General features: G+C 42.0%; 1 protein-coding gene across 5 annotated transcripts in view; it reads left to right on the top strand.

The window, feature by feature from the left end:
- Nucleotides 1-17,119, top strand: part of FGGY (FGGY carbohydrate kinase domain containing) — a 127,794-nt gene that overhangs the window by 100,773 nt on the left and 9,902 nt on the right. For all 5 annotated transcript variants that reach the window (XM_084211062.1, XM_084211064.1, XM_084211065.1 and 2 more), the window contains one exon: nucleotides 485-579. In XM_084211062.1, coding sequence (XP_084067188.1) covers nucleotides 485-579 — 95 coding nt within the window. The remainder of the gene's footprint in view (nucleotides 1-484; nucleotides 580-17,119) is intronic.

Genomic DNA, 17,119 nt, shown 5'->3' with positions numbered 1-17,119 from the left:
TCATATTTTCATGTCTTCCAGCAAAACCAGGCTGGCTTTGTTGGCTGTATGTTCAAAACCAAACACAAACAGTCTTTTTTTGTTTGTTGCAAAAGAGACAAAACGGAGACCGCCTTGTTTTCCCCTCCAGGTCAACTTTTAATAGGCACGTGGGTTTGGAGGGTGTGGGCAACAGGTTTATACCAAGCCCTCTGAAGGAGATAAATAGCCATTGACAAAGATCTGGGGAGTTGTTTTTTGTGTGCTTTATGTTCTGCATTAATATTTTGCCAAAATGATTTTATTTAAATGCTGCACTTTCTTTGGAGCCTGGAACCACAGAGCAGAGAGATTTACATTAACCTACAGCAGGATGTAGCTCTGAATGGGGTTTTGAATAATGGGTTTTGATTCCTTTTTTGTTTGTCTTTTTGGGTTTTAATTATTTGTGGAGCTGCTGGTGCTGCTGTGTTCTCTAACAGAGGCCTGGCTCTTCCCTCTGCAGGCAAACCTGTTGTGCTGTCCAAAGAAGTGGAGTCTGTTTTGGTGGGTGCTGCTATTCTTGGAGCTTGTGCTTCTGGGGATTTTGCATCTATCCAGGTATGCAGCACCTGATTTTATGTCATTTTTTGTTCAGTTTTAATGTGTCTTCCACTTTGGCTGCTGGCACCACACACACACCTAAAGCCAAGTGGAAAAGTTTGTCCCTTCTGCACAGCCAGACAAGATCCAGCATTGCTTTCTCTCCACCCTCTGTTTAACTCCAGATATTATTTAGGTGTGTTGAGGATTCATTTGCCTTTGGACATGTGTGGGGACATGCACAGAAGCTGCTGTGTATGAAGTTAGACCATGTAATTTTACAGACAAAACAGGGAATTTGGCAAGGCTCTGATCCTGCAGGAAGGTCACACTTTCATCTCAGTTACATTTGTCCTACTTTCCTTCCTTCATATTGAGGAAGGTTAAACATAAGAAGAAGCATAGCATTATTTTTGCAGTAAAAAATAACACATCTTAGCTCTTGTCTTGCCCCCAGTGAATGCAGAGTTAATAATGAGGATGGAACTGCATGTTCATTCATGTTATTTCAGTCCATTAACAGCTGAAAAAGTAGCAGTGAGGCTTTTATTTTTAGTGGATCAGTCAAAGCATAGCTTAGCTGCATTTATACAAACAACAGTGGCATCAGAAACCCAAAGAAGGGTCTGGCTGTCCCAAATCATGCCTGTTTTCCCACCTGGCAATCCCATAAGCCATGTCCTCTCCTCATGCTGCACAAGGACACTGAAGAGCAAAATGCAGTTGGACAAAATGATTTATCAGGATGGTCCCTAATACATTTGTTGCATTTTGCTTTATAACCTCAGGGACGGATATTTGTAGATGAAATTTTGCACAAGAGCTTATCTGGAGATATTTTGTGAATAGGGAGGTCAGCTCCTTGACCTGGTTAAATTGGTGCAGTTCCACTGGAATCAATAAACAGCTCAGCATAAGCTGAGGAGCTGGGCTGTGCTTGGCACTTCTCCAAAAGGGAATATTCTACAGTGCTGGGTAGGTTAGCACAAAGAGCAGTTTCCTTTCATAAGAATGTTTCCATTAAAATGAATCCCATTGCAACAAATACACAGTGCAAGATATATCTGTGTGTAATAATTCTAGTGCTTGTAAGGAGGCCTTATTTTGATAAATGTAATTTCAGTAGCAACTTTTGGTGGCAGGACTTCATATTCAATTCTTACTCTTCTGTTAATCTTCTGCCTTCAAACACATATTTCATTCCAAGTCTAGGATCTTTTTCGCTACTGTACAATAACTGAACATGTCAAAACTGATTTTATTAAGTCTGTTTTTTTCAGCATTGGAAAAAGCTAATGCGGTGAAGTTTTCTGTGTTGTGTTTTATACAATTTTTGTGTAGCCACTTAGCTTCAGTTTTTAACCCTGCCCTTATATATAAAAATATTTCAGAAGAATATTCAGTAATGTCAGAACAGATATGAATATTTTTAAAAGCATTTAGCTACATGGGATCACGAAGAAGAAATTGAATACATTTATTTTAGGGTCAGGGAAGTGCAAATGTGTATCTACCACTGCAGTTCAATAACCTCTCTGACATTTATTTTTGTAACACCTCTTCCAAAACAACTCTTTCTTACAGGTGCTGCAAACATTCAGCATCTTTGTAGATTTTGCAAATACAGGTTATTATGTCTCCTCTAATAGATGGTTTGTGCTTAATTACTGTGCTTTCCAAAGCTCTTTGTTTACTCAGTGTAATAGTAAAGGAGAGAGCTGTGGGTTTTTTACAATAACCTCTCTGCTTATGTCTATGGTTTTTTGAAGGGTTTTTTTAACTGTATTTTTCCCAGTCACTGGTCACATTTCTCAGAACAATTTTTGGACATTTCCACTCAATGTCAGAATCAAAATGTTTAAAAACTCCCTGGTTTTAATGGGTTGGCTGTTCTCCACTTTTCAAAACTCAAGCAGTTTTAGGACAGCTTGGAAGTAGCACCCAAATTTGGATCTCTCCAAATCACTTCTGCTCATCTTAGTCCAGCTTTACCATGCTCTGCTGACAAGAGCTCTGGCTGCTGCCCACCAGGGAGGCTGAATTTGATGGAATGGGCATCCTGTAGGTATTTGGGGCATGGGGCAGCCAGGTCAGAGCAGCTGCCTTACTTAGAACACAAAGGCAAGATCCTCAGAATCCCCCAAGACATCCTTTTCAGCAGAGGAAAGACAAGATGGGTCACCTAGGGAAGAGCCAACTCTGTGGTGACCTTATGGAGTAGTCAGAGTTAGGCTTTATTTACCTGCCCAGGTAAGAAATATGTTGGAATTGGGTGGTATTTCCTGGGGTAGGTCTGTGGCTGTGCTGCTTGCTGAAATCTCATCCTCCTGCACAGCCCTGGTGCTTGGTCCTGTGGTGCCCCATCACTGGGGTTTGCAGATGGGGAAGCAGCTGCTTCAGTGGATGGTTTTTCCAAGGACAGGCAGTGGCTGTTGATGCACCCACCCCACGTGGGACAGCAGAAGCCTCTCCCTGACCTGTTTTGAGCAGTGGGTCATGGTGGCTATGGTGGCTGGAACACTAAAGAGCTTTTCCTTTATCCTTTGGTATCCCTAAATAAGTTTATTCTCACAAAGGAACATGCAGCAACATGCCTCCTGTCTATTCTCCTTTCCCATACTGCAGCTCTTTGAACAATTCAGCATTTTATTCTAATTCTTCATTTTCACATATTTTTCTTCATATTTCAAGGGCTTTGTGCAAAGTTTTTAGTGCTTTCTACTGACCACATCTGTATTAGCACCAAAATTCTCAATATACTGAGCCTTTACAGAGAAGCATTGGAAATTAAGGTTAATGCAAAAGTTGTGACCAAACAGGTTAATTTGTAATCTCCTACTGAGGATTGAAAAGTTCAAGCCCCTTGAAGCTGCAATTTCATCTTTAGGTAATTCTATCAAGGGAAGATTTATAACCTCCATCTCTCAGGCCTGGTCACCATATGTTGTTGCTTCAAAGAATGTTGACTTCCCTATTTTCCTCTTCATTTACTCTCCCTGCATTTTTCTCCTCTGTGGTAAAACAATTGGTCTATCCAGAAAGAAAAAAAATCGACACAGTGTGGTGAGTTCTTCCCCATTTCATCTCCTGGTTATTTAGTCTCTAGAAACTCCAGAAAGGGGAGAAAATCCTCTGAATTTCTTCTTGGTTTATCTTTTCATTGCCCCTCCAGATGCTGTACACTTTTTCTTGGAGTGGTTTTGTGGGAGCTCTAACAGAGCCTGGCTGGGCCCCAGCAGACAGTGCTGTGTAAAACAGCATGGCATAAAGATTTTTGAAATAGACTGTATTTTGGGGGTTTGAATTTTTGAAATACATGCTCTATTGAATGAAATAACCTTAACATTGCTGGTTTAGGTGGGTCAATTTATTGGTTCTAGCAATTCCTTTCATGCTGAGCAGCAGGATCCTGCTTTTCTATGGGATTGTTTCTATAGTAAAAATATAGTTTCCGGTTTAGCCAGCCAGCAATTCCTTCTCAGTAAAAATGTTCAATAAATAAATGTCAAAGTTTCCAGTATATCCTCGTTACTCTGCCTCACTCGTACGTAATTGAAAATGGGAAGAAGGTGCTGTTTGATTTGGCAGTCATCCAGCTAATTTTTTTTTCTTTTTTGATAGCCCACTCTTTGGGATAAAGCTGTACACCAGGGAACAGGATTATTGCCTTATAAAACCCTGCAGCCCACTGACTATTCCTTAATTGCGTATTAAAGCAATTAATAAAATTACCTGTATGGAACCAGATTACCAGATTTACTTTGGATATGCTGCATTCACGTGGGGCATTGTTACTGGCCAGCATGGGAGAGAAGAAACTCTGATTTTCTAGAGTGCATTTTGTTGGTTACTCTATAATCAGCTTTCTGTGAATATTTTTGGTGTAAAACACTGAGCTAGAATTTAGAATCTATGTGACTACAAGATTTTTCAGGTCTCAAATTAACTTTTAAGGAAGGTTTAGTCTTTCCTTTGTTGGTTTTGGTTGTTAAGCAAGTTGATAGTATATACTGCAAAAAGATAGAGAAAAGCTTTTTTTCTTCATTGTTTCAACAAAGCAGGTCATAGGTGCATGAAAAATGAGCTGATTCTATAGGAAGAGGTGTTAGGTAATTATCTCATGTGGATTAGCTGAATTGTTTAGCAGCTGAGCAGGTGAAGAACCCTCTGGGTCCAGTCTGCAGCCCTGGAAGCAGCCCCAGGAGCCCTGGGGCTCGTGGTCCCCTGGCTCAGAGTCTGTGGACTGTGGTGGGAGTTGAAGTTAAGGTGGTGCAGGGAAATAATTCAGTCACAACTCTGTACTAACAGAGCCTGGAAGAGTTTTGTCTGTGCACTGCTGGTTTTGCTTCATTTGATGGACATCTCCTCTCAGTTGGCTCAGGACAATGTTGGGTGGTAGAACACAGAGGGAAAAATCAAATAACAAACCCCACAGATAGCACAAGTTTTATAGAGATCAGCCAGCAGAACATAGGATACATGGAGTGTTTGCCTTGTAACAATTAAAGTGTTACAGACAGTCATGAATGTAAAGAAGTTCCTGAGTACAATTAGTCCACAACCTTGGTAATGGACCAACTGGCAATGGGGAAGAGACAACATTTTCATAAGAACACCCATAAATAGTATTGGGACATATTCAACTTTTGTGCTGACAACTGGAGGGGGTTAGACCATTTCCATTTCTGGATCAGGCTGTTTCTGGTGTAATTTTGTTCCATTTATTTCAGTGGACTCGGTGCAGTTGATGATCTGATCCTCTGTTCCTCTTCCAAAGCATCACCTGTCAGGCCATGGATTGAAATTCATGCAAGCGTCCCGTGATTTCCATATTTTCAAAAGCAAGGACTGGGTGGAAGATCAGGGAAGGGATAAGTTTTTCCTTAGAAATGGTAATAACTTGGGAAATCAAAAGAGGAAATAAAATGACTTCTCCCTGTTGAGTTCAGGAATGCTGCCTTCCTTCACCTCATTAAAAATTTAAAGCACTCTTATTTTTGAGCAGGGTGAATTAGTAATTAAGTGCTGTAATCAACTTGTGTAAACATAATATTGAAGGAGAACAGCAAATTAATCATTTCTTTGGCTTGCCTTACCTAATTAATGCACCTTTTAGCAAAGGCCTTCCTGCCATGTTGGTTTTTTTCTCCTGTTCCCTTAATCAGAGGATTTTGGAAAGGCAGAGGAAGGAGATGGTTTTTCTCAGGCACCATGATGTACACAAGGAGTGTGTTAAGGTGCTGTGACCTTGTCTTCCTTTTCCTCAAGAACTCCAAATCTGTTCATGTAGATTTTGATCCCAAGGTTTAGTGGAGACCATCCTTGGGTGCAAGGTGAAAAGCTCCTGCTCTCCTCGGTAGGCATTGGTTGGTGTGGCCTTTTCTTCTAAGAGTCTTTGAGAGCCAAACTATTTCATGTAAAATGTTCAGTGGCTATGGAGAATATTTACATCTAACCAAGCCTGGGCTCAGGGCAGCAACTTGGCAGTAGAACTCCATCCCTTTACCTCTTTCCTTGGTGTTTTGACACTGAAATATGGCTTTCCCTACTTGAAAGCGGTTTTTTTTTTTTTCCTTGTGAAATAAAGTTAGATTCAATATGGCATGCATGAAACCACCAAGATACTGGCAATGCCTCTGGCTTTTGTATAGAGTCAGCTGCCTCCTTACCAGAAATCTTGGGAGAAATATAGATGAGAGAGAGAAATGAAAAGGCAGTGATTTAATGGCCACTGTCCAGTTCCTTGTGGCCTGGTGTTTATGGTACAAAGAGTGCCTTTTTAGTTAGCATATTTTGGCCTTACTGTCAGAAGTCTTTGCAGCGAGGGTAAAAAGCAGATGAATCACTACTACTCTTTTGCCCTAAGGATGATCCTTCTGTATTAAAGCTGAGGAATATAAATGCTGGTTTGTCTCTGCCAAGCACAGAATGAGCTTTCAATCAGTTTCAGAGTGTGACTTTTTTCACTTTCCAAGCCACAACAAGTATATAGAAACCTTTCTACTTTCTTTCAGCTGACTCCAGTGGACAGCATTTCCATGTGGCTGGAGTTCCTCTCTTGGTGGGAGTTAAATCACACACACAAACATCACCATGTAATGATCACACAGCTGAGATGTGGCTGTAGCTGCTCGCACGATGCTTTCACAAAAGTGCTTAGAAAAGTACCCTCTGCCTTGTTGCTGTTTACTGACATGTGATACTGGTTGACATCTGTTGCCCTTCTCATTTGAGGTCTGTTTGCTTTACTAACTTTAACATTTCCACATTGCTGTGCTGCTGAAGTGCAGATACACAAATCTCCTTGCAGTCCCCAAGGTCCTTTTATGAGAAGCAGAGCTGCCATCATTTGATATCATCCTGCTGGCTGCCTTTTATACTGGAGTGGAGAGAAATAATTCTGCTGCTGTAAAATGTTCTTGGGGGAGTGCAATGTCTAGTGCTATATGTTGTCATACATTTGATGTATTATCAGATCAGTACATGCTGTGCAGTAGTGTTTAGTTCATTGTCACAGCAGATGATTTGTGGTTGGTTTATATCACTTGAAATTATTACAGGTAAAAACTTGTCTAAGTAAATGTCAAAGTTTGTCATAGCAGGTCACATAGCTGCTGCAGTGACAGATGATCTTAGTCCACAATCCTAATGCAGCATTCCCAGTTAATGCAAATCAGTGTTGCTCCAGGATTGCAGAGGAAGGGCACCAGTTTACCCCAGTAACCCAGTCCAGTCAAGCACTAGGGTGCATCGTCTGACTTTCAAGTAGGCAAGAAGCTTAGCTGGAGACAGGCAGGACTGCCCATGTGCTGAAGTGGATCAGAGCCCAGAGAGGAATCTGACACAGTTCACTGGGAGCTGACATATCTTGAGATGATAAAGGTGATTCGAGCTCTTGCAGTTGATTTGTGTTATTGCTCCTTCAGGAACAAGCTGTGGATGTTACAGGTAGTAGGATACAAAGGCTGTGTTTTTTGTGACATGCTGTCCTTTTTGTGGAAGCTCAGCATGCTGCATTTGAAATGTCAGGCAGTACACAAATGTTCAGATTTGGAATTTCTCAGTAACTCTTTAATGACAGGGAAAGGCAGCTGCAGTGAGTCTGTGTGATAGATCTGCTATCAGAACTGCCCATTTACAGGAGCTGAGTGTTTGGCACAGCTCTTCTAACACTGGAGGCAGCAACCTCAGCAGTCCAGTACTTAGGGATGTTGCTGCTCTGAAAGCAGAAACAAGCATGAAATACCACACTAATGAAATAAACCATAGCCTTTCATTTGGGCACTGGTGGAAGGAGATGGGGCACCATGTGTCAGGATATCAGTGTGACTTCCCTGTTTATTAATTCTGGCTGAGACTGGTGATAAAGATTTTATTACCTATTTTTCACGTTTATGAGGATGGACTGAAAAGGTAATGAAGACCTCTTGGAGGGAAGCATGACAAAAGAAATCTGTTTAATCTGTCTTTATGCTGAAAGTGTAGCTGGCTTTGCACAGTGGCACAGCTCCACTGACTTCTCCCAAGTTCTGGTTCTTTCACACCCTGAATTCCTGTGTTAGAAACAACCACATGTATGTGAATATAACCTCCTCTGTCTGTAGGATTAACACTTACATTGTCATGTCTCTCAGCTTTTTAAAAGCTCACATCAGCTGATGCTGGCAAAGAATAAGATGTAGTGTTTTGTTAATCTGCACAAGTTGAGACTCTTTTTAAACCAGTGGTGTTTTTCTCATCTGTCAGTAAGCCCAGGACCTGGCAAGCAGGAGACAAAATCCTGCCTGGAATAGTGCAGCTTCTGCTGCTGCATATTTTTGTAACAAACCATGAAATGACCACAGTGGAGTTTGTGAAAGGAGATGTACAATTAGTTGATTTTTTTTTCAAGAAGAGCAAGATTAAGATCAGCTTGTAGAAGTTTAATAATATCACAACCTTACCGTTTTTTCAGCTTGCTGACCCTGTCTTTTCTTGAGGAAAACCATAAATATGAGGAAACCATAAATGTGTCTTTGTAGTAGATAGATACTTTCTTAAAAGTGTACTGTGATCCTTCCCCTTTCTATTTTAAGGACCGATTTTATCCATGTGCTCAGAGACACAGCTGAAGTCATTTGGACCTTGGTCTCCCCTTCTGTCCAGGCCTTTTAAGCAGGGAAAAGTGTGATAGCAATATTTTATAGGAAGGATGAGGACAGAGGAGGGTACCAGGGATCTTTTGTAACTGTCAGTAGCCAAGAAGGTCTTTTTCAGAGCATGTCTTGCTTAAATGATGTTTGGGATGTCAAACAAGTTAAAGTCTCTCTGCCCTCACCTCTTCAGTAGCTGAGCAGAACAACCTTCAAGTTAGGCACTGGAGAATTGGAAACTCAATCTGGCTACATTGTGAGATTAATTTTCCATCTGGGATTTGCACTCTTGCTATGTCAGCACAGGGATCAGACTGTTCCGTGGCCAAGCACGAGCATGTGGAGTCACAGCACTGTCTGAAATGCTTGAATGTCTTTCACACTGAAGTTTGTGAAGGACATTATGATCACTTAGTTGTGGGATTTGGTGCCACTAGTTCAGACCACTAGGACATACTTTTGCTGCCCTATATTTGAAAAAGTTTTATGTTTTACATATGCTTTTATCCTTGCTCCTAAGGTTTCTAGAGGGGTTTGTTTCTTAACATTTTCTCTCTCTGTATAGTTAAAAAAGACTGTTTACTATCTCAGAGTGTCCAATACATTTTATTGTGGTTAACAGTAAAGACGTTTTTCTTTATTCCCTTTCATATAATCACGAATCTGAAATGGTGAAGGAGAGATCCCATAACATCTATTAGAAGGCAGCTGCTTTTTTAAGGTGTTGTCTTTCCTCAGAATTGGAATCCAATTCTCATTCTCTTTTCTTTGTTCAATAATATGTTCTTGTTTCCTTGGTTTCTTAGATTAAGACATATAACAACCATTCCCAACCCTTTCCTTCTTGTTTTGATACAACTTTTTACATGTCCTGTGCTTAAAATTTCTGTGGCACAGTTTGAAGTTGGGCAGTGGGATACAGAGAATCCATTTGAAATTCCTTTGTGGCTCTGTTTTGTTTTTACTGGGACACGTGTCCACGTAATGAGTAGCAAGACCATAATTGTCACCCTTGAGGGAAATAAAGGCAGAAAGGCTGACCACCAAGTGGGTATGGAAAAACCTGACTTGCAGATTTTTGCACAAAGCTATTTCTCCAGATGAGGCTTGAAAAACATTGGAAGAGCGCAAACAGGGAGAGCTGCTGTGCCCATTTCTTGCTGTGCCTTATAAGTGCACAGCAAAAGCGAGTTGGGTTATTGTCTTAGGAATGATTTATGGGGCATGTTCTCAATGTGTAGCATTCCTGGGAGCTGCATTCCTCTGAGCATCACTAACCCTCAGTACAGAAATACCTCCTGACCCATGCAGGGTCTGTTTGTGCGAGCACCTGCTGCGAGCTGATGTTTGCCATGCAGCTTCCAGAGTCCTTTGCCAGGTAGAGGTTTTAGGGAGGAGTGAGGGTGTGGGAGCTCTGGGGGGAGCACAATTTTTGGGCAAGGAACAGAGAAAAGTGATGTGGCAATGGACTCCTCACTAATGAGGGAAGGTTAGATCTGACCGTGTCACTTCTTTGGGAGCTTGGGAAGCACGGGGGCCCCTCGAGGGAGAACTCTCTGGAAAATAAACCAACTTGTAATCAATAGTTTTTCCTTTGAAGAGTCTCTGCATGACAGGCATATATGGGAGGGCTGTACCATTGTCCATCCCAACCTCTCCTTCCTCTCCATGGTGTGGATGATGATAACACATCACCTTTGAAAGGTGCCTTCATTGCCCAGCTCTGCAGCACAAACACCTTGGATGTATTCAGCAAAATACTGCTGAGCCTTGTAGCCTGCAGACTCCTTGTGCTTTCAAAATGTCTAGTAAGACTTAAGTTTTGCCTAATTTTCCCAGACTGGTGGTTTTCTATATGTTGTTGTGAAATCACCCATTTCTGTTAACTTTAAATAGTTTAGGTATTGGATGCTGTATCTTTAGACCAGACTGAGAGAAGCAGCTCATGTGTCTTCCAGCAGATAAATGGGATGCGTGTTAGGCTCTTGGTTGGGAGCTGGCACTGAGCTGAGGTGTGGGAGGTGAGTGATGGCCCTAAAGATGCTAAGCTCTGTGAGCCCTTCTGATAAATGGGGCCTTTTTGTGATGAGCTCTCCTCACGTTCCTGGACTGGTTGGCATAAAAGCTTTGAGCATACAAGCACATTGCTCATTATTTACTGGTTGTGGTTGCAAGGTCATTTAATTTTGCAATAGTCCCATCTAAGGGATGATTCTTGCATTGCATGAAAGGGAGACTAAACAAGATTCACTTTTTTTTATTTGCTTTGTATAACTTTGCCCCTGTTGATATTCAGCACATTTGCCATAAGACACAAAATGCCAAATGTGTGGCTTCCTGGACATGGGCCTTCCACTCATCCCAGGGGAGAATCAGGCATGGAAAGAGAATAAAGATAGGAATGGGGCTTTTCTCTTTCAGCACCAGATCCCCAATAGCCACCATCTCCTCTCTGCTCCCACTCTGATGTTGTTTATTCTTTCATCTTGTACTTTCGCCTCTGGTTTGTGCCTCTCTTTTGTTATTAACTAACACTTTTTCTTTTCCCATCTCTTGGTCTTTTCTCTTCTCCTCTTTCCTCCCAACTCTTTCCACATCTCATTCCCTTACCCCTCTCCTCACATAATGAAAAGCAGAGTCAGGGATGGTTTGTGGCTCAGTCGGTGCTGATCCCTCACCTCAGGACCCCTCTCAAGGCTTGCAGGACTTCAGTAAAGCCTTGTGGCAATGTCCTTTTTTATGGGCACAGCATATGAACACTGACTGGTCTATGCCAGTGTTCTTGGACTGGAAGAGGGGAGATTTATGATGGCACTGATCACAGTGCTAAAATAAACTGTCCTTCCTCAGCCAGAGGAATAGGAGTTTGTAAATGCCAGCATTTTATACACAAACTGAAGGACAGAGCTGAGGGAGCCAGCTGCCCAGGTTAGCTGTTCAGGATCTGAACATGGCAAGGCTTTAAAAGCAGAGAGCCAGAAGAAGTCATTTATATTAAAACAAACTCTGTCATGAGTCATTTGACTTCTTTTTCTCTTGCACACATAGTTTATGTCCCAGGCCTTCTAAGGCCCGGGTAACATCTGATACTCTTTAGGCTGAGCCGGCTTTAGTAGGAGTGGGATCCTGCTTCCACTTACACTGTACCACTTAGAACTCTATTTAATTTGAGTCTTGTGTTTACAGGCTGTAACTGTTACTTATTTGTCATTTTTATGGTAATAAAAAGATTGTTTGTCTGTGATTCAGTCCTTGCCATGCTGTTGAATAGGTGTGTGTCCTTCAGCAGAGGAAAAGAGGGGCTTTTGCTTTTCACCTCATTCATTTTTCTCATGCAGCTCCAGTCAGGTCAGCAGGCAAGAGGGGGTGCAGGTCCTTCCCTTCCCTCCCAACCACTGTCTCAGGCTCTTGATGCCAGCAGAGCATCACTCCACATTTTTCACACCATTTGCAATGACGTGAATGTGATTTTTCTTCCCTTCTCCTTCAAAAGAGCCAACACCAAAGTGTACCCTGTCTGCAAAATACAACTTTGTCTCTTTTAACATTTTTCTTTTTTTTTCATTCTCTCCTTTGTCTCATCCCTTCTGATCCTAGGTTTTTGTTTAAACATTTTTACCAGGTGCAAAAAATAGTTAATTGCAGGTAGGAGATGTGAAAGGTGTATGAATTCTTCAAGTCTTGTTCCCTGCTTATGCCGAGGCCTATAGAGATCTGAAAGGGGAGAACGAAACACAGACAAAGGGCCGGAAAGCTTTATCCTACTCCAAAGTTTACAGGGAAAGGCTTCAACCCCTCCCCATCCAGCTTCCCTGGGCAAGGATAGCACCCAGGCCCCCCTGCTAAAAGAGGCTGCACCTTAATTAAGAGCATGACTCTTGTTCCCTCTAGTGGCTAATTACACAGCATCTCTCACACCAGTGTCATTCCACTGCCTTCCTGTTTCCCTGCCCAATCTTCCTCCCGTGCACCCTTTTAAAATATGTTTTGTAACTGTCTAAATTTCTCCAAATGATGGTACTTGCCGTTCTTTGGATTGTGCTGCTCCCATGGATAGATGCAACACAGCAGCAGGGTTTAGAGCTGGAGAGGTTTTTGCTCCTATTCCAGTCATGGTGGATTTTTCTGCAGTGTACCAGGAAGGGTTAAGGAAAAAGGGCTTTTCTTGGTTTATCAGCATCCCTGCTCCTATTGTAATTCCTTAAGTATGAACAGATATGGATGTCCAGAACTGTTGGACACCTCAAATCCCAGGCTTGTTTCATGTCCTGGAGATAAGGAGTGAGTTGCCTGGCTTTCCAGATCAAACAAATACCCTGTAAAATGTAGTGTAGTGTTTCCTAAGGACACAGGACAAATTTGTTGTTTGCCAAGTTAGTTGTTATTAACAGCCTGGTTATGGGAGGCACTCTGTGCTAGTTCAAATTGACACGAACTACTGCAGCACCAAGTTCTTCTGAGTATAAATAAAAGCAGAATTTTGCAATGAGAAAACAATCTGTGTAACCTAGCTTGAGAGGCAGAGTACACAAACTTTATTCCCACCTCAGCCACTGACTTTGTCTGTGACTTTGGCCAAGTTGTGTAATTTGTTCTTCTGCCTCCTGACTTGTGAAGCCGATTTAGTGATGTTTACATACCTTAGAGTTGGAGTTTATAGTTGCATTAAAGTGATGGAACAAAAAGTGCAAAGAAAATCTATGATGATGCTAAAGGTGTTGCTCTGGTGGGTTAAAATAAGTCAGAATGGAAAGGCTGTAGATTGACTGGAACAGCTTTTGACTTCAAAATCTTACTTTAGAACTGCAGTTTGTTATTAATTTTGATTGCTATGTATATAATATGGAAAATGGCTTATATACTGTGGCATGGTTACAACTCTGATGTTTGTATCAAGTTTTAGTATTTACAGCATTCAGAACATTGAAAGATTGTGTTGTACATCTGCACAAAAATGCACTTCACATGCAGAATTCTTGTTTTTAGAGAATATTTGGGAAGGAATGGGAGACCACATCCTTTAAAGCACAAATTCAGTCAGGGGTTGGATTGGCAATTTCTTAGGAACAGCAAAGGCTAATTCCAGATCAGCATTTTCATTCCCAGCCTGGAGCTTTAGGTGTCTAATGCTGTACCCAACACAGAACTGAGGTGCTCTTCTTGCTCAGTTATGGACCTTTCTAAACTTCAGTTGTAAACATTTCTGGAGACTTCTGAAAATCAGATGTTGCCCTTTTTTGACTGCAGTGGGACCAGGATTAGCAGAAACAACAGATGCATCTTGCACTGCTGAGCATTTTCTGAGGTGCATCTGAAACTGATTTGTGACAGGCCAGTAACCCAATGAGAATAATGTAAAACATCCAGCAGGGTAAGACCTCCTCCTTAGAACTGTATCCTTTTTCTTGCATGCCTGGGTTGCATTTTTTAAAATTGAGTTACTGAGTTGTAGAATGACCCACATTCCTTTATTCCTGTAAAACCAGAATGACTGACAGCTTTTAATTGCACATGCTCCTACTGTTTGTTGGGAGAGGAGGGGGCAGGATGGGATCCTACCAAATGTTTGAAATATTATGAATAGAGAAAAGATTGTTGAGCATGAAAAAATTGCTTCTTATCAAGGGTTTAGTTAGATATGTTGCTGATCCTGTCTGATGTTATACAGGTCTTCACTAATTATTCCAATGTCAATAACCAAGCCAGAGCAGAACCATGGATAAATGTGTTTAGAAAGGTGTGAAGTAAAATTCAGACTTGCATCAGATAAAAGTAATTTAATATCTTTCCCTCCCTTCTAGACTCGTCACAGACAAAGAAATACCTTTGAACAAAAACTAGTTGTTTTTTTTCAGATTTGCTGCATGAAGCAATTTCCCAAGTACAGAATTGCTGCTAATGGAAAAGCGAAACAAATCTGGGATTTTGATCTGGTGGAGTGTTCGTGCAAGTGATTAGGCTGTACAAAAGGAGCATTCATCTTGAAATGACAGATAAGTGCTAAGGACAGGACTGAAAACTGTAAATATGTTAGCACTTTAAGCGAGAGCACAGCTTCAGCACTTGTGAGACTCATCAGCTGCTGTAAACAATATGGATCTTTGAGCTGATCTCTGCCGAGATCTCAGCACATCAGATAATGATAGAGTTGTTCATTTTTGCTTCTTCTGTTTTGTTTTTTTTTCCTTTCACAATGTACTTTCTGCAGAGAACAGGCCTGTGGTGCTGCCAGCACACACACACCTCCCTCCTGGAGCAGCCACCATGGGGAGCAAAGGACAGGGCTGGGCTCTGCCTTTCCCCAGTTCTGCTCCAGTCAGGAGCAGAATGTGCAGCTGCACTGCCACTCTCCTTCTCCATGGCTGGGGAAGGCTCTTTGAGCTCCTCCAGCCCCAGATCACAGTCAGGATACTTCTCCAAGCTTGATTTTAAAAGGAAACATTCAGGTGGTGGCAGCAATTTCTCCTGTGGGGCTTTGCAAAGGGTTATCAGTGACTGAGCTGTGACAATGGAGCATTTCATGTTGGGAAAACTGCATACAATAGAAATTAATTTGAAACCAGTAAATCCCCTTTACAGAGGACATGATAAAAAGCTGGCAGCCCACCATAGCTCCCAACACTCACTGAGGCTCTGCTCAGTGACCTACAAGGGAAAAGCTCCATGAACCATTTGGGCCTCTGCTATTCATCTCTTTTCCCAGCTTGCTGTCTTTAAATAAAAGCACAGATCTTCAACAGCAGGAATTTGCTCAGTTCTTAGGATCAGCTGAATGGTGAAGCACAAAGTGGTTTTTCTTCAGTTGTGTCCCCCATTGGCCAGATTTTCCTCCTGAGTGTTTGGTATTAATCTTGTGGTGTTAGTGATTCTCATGGAATATGTGAGGGACTGAGGTGCTTCACAGGAAAACAGAATACTCTGAGTTAGATGGACCCACAGGGATGATCAAATCCATCTCTAAAGTGAAGGGCCCCCAAATAGGGATCAAACTCACACCTTTGGCATTATCAGCATCATGTTCTGACCAGCTGAGCTGATCTCATAGCCTGTGTGGCTTAAAATTCAGGAGCCAATGAATCCAGTGACTACAGTCATGGAAGGGGTTCTGGGAAGAGCTTTTCCCCATAAGCACTTCAGGAGCAGTGGGTTAGGAATTTCTCATTGAAGTGGCTGAAGGGGCAAGGCTTGCTTGGAAGCAGGAGCCACAAGATGCAGGTCACTGGGGGCTTCTTAAAAAGCTGGGAAAATAGGATGAGAAGTAGAAGTTGGAATGGTGGCTGGGTGTTGTGAGAACATCCCTCTGGAAGGATTTGGTGTTGTTTGTCTTTCTTGGAGATAAAACGGAGAGCTCCTAAACCAGCTCCCCAGGCTTCCCACCTGGCCAAAACTTGAAGGTAGGAAGGTGGAGACTGTCCTGGGTGCTCTTCTCTGTGGCATCTCAGCTTTCAAGATGGTGCTGTGTTGGATCTCAGGCTGTGACCAGCCCAGCTGTGGTGCCACTGGTGCCCCACTCCCACAGCAAATGCACTTCTAATTCCCACTGGGGTGCTTGCAGACAGAACCAGCCTTTGTTTTGGGCACGAGCAATTATAAAATGTTCTCTTTTCTATTTGCCAAATGAATAAAAATGCTTTATTAGGACATCTGCTAAGGGAAAAGATGCCTGAGATACCTTTAAAATTCCTGCTGGCAGTGCTGGGTGACAGGTTTGCATTTGCCCAGTAACAGAGGTTATTGAATAATACTGTAATCAAAGGCTCTTTCTGGCTCTGGGGCAGGTGTGAATAAATAGTTCTTGGGTTTGGGTTTGTATAGAAAAACATCAGCCAGAGTGGTGATGAGGGTAACCTGACATTTGCCAATAAGAACAGTTTATTCCACATTAATTTGTTCAGGTTGGTGCCTACAGGTTTTCTGTGCAATAAATGTGATTGCAGTGCACAGACAGTATGCACATAAAGACATTCCTGCTGACAGAAGTTTTAGTGTTAAAGGGAACTGTATTTACCATTTCTCAGTGGTCTCCAAAAGAGATACAAGCCAAAGTTTTTAGGAGCAAGGGGAGCAGAGCATCCCTTCTGGTGTGACTTTTGCAGTTTCCTCCCATGAAAATCTCTCAGTTCTGTGTCCATGGGAATTCCACAGCTCAGTTTGAATCTCTCCCTTGCTGCTATTAGAACACATTTGGCAACTGACTGGCCATCCCATCCACAGACCAGGCTTCCCAGGTTCTTAAAGAATCCTTCCCAAAATAAAATTGTTTAGCAATATGTATCCAGCATTTAAAGTGCTTTTTTTTAGAAAGAGCACTCTTGGAGAACAGTTCTAGTGGCAGAAGACAAATGAGAGCAGTAGCTTCTCATCCCTGGCTGATTTTCCGATCTGGAGAAGAAAGGATGCTCAGTTTTAAACAAAACAGGACAGTA

The sequence above is a fragment of the Fringilla coelebs genome, assembly GCF_963513975.1.
Source record: "Fringilla coelebs genome assembly, chromosome: 9".
Taxonomy (NCBI): Eukaryota; Metazoa; Chordata; class Aves; order Passeriformes; family Fringillidae; genus Fringilla; species Fringilla coelebs.
This window is presented reverse-complemented; position numbering and strand designations above follow the sequence as displayed.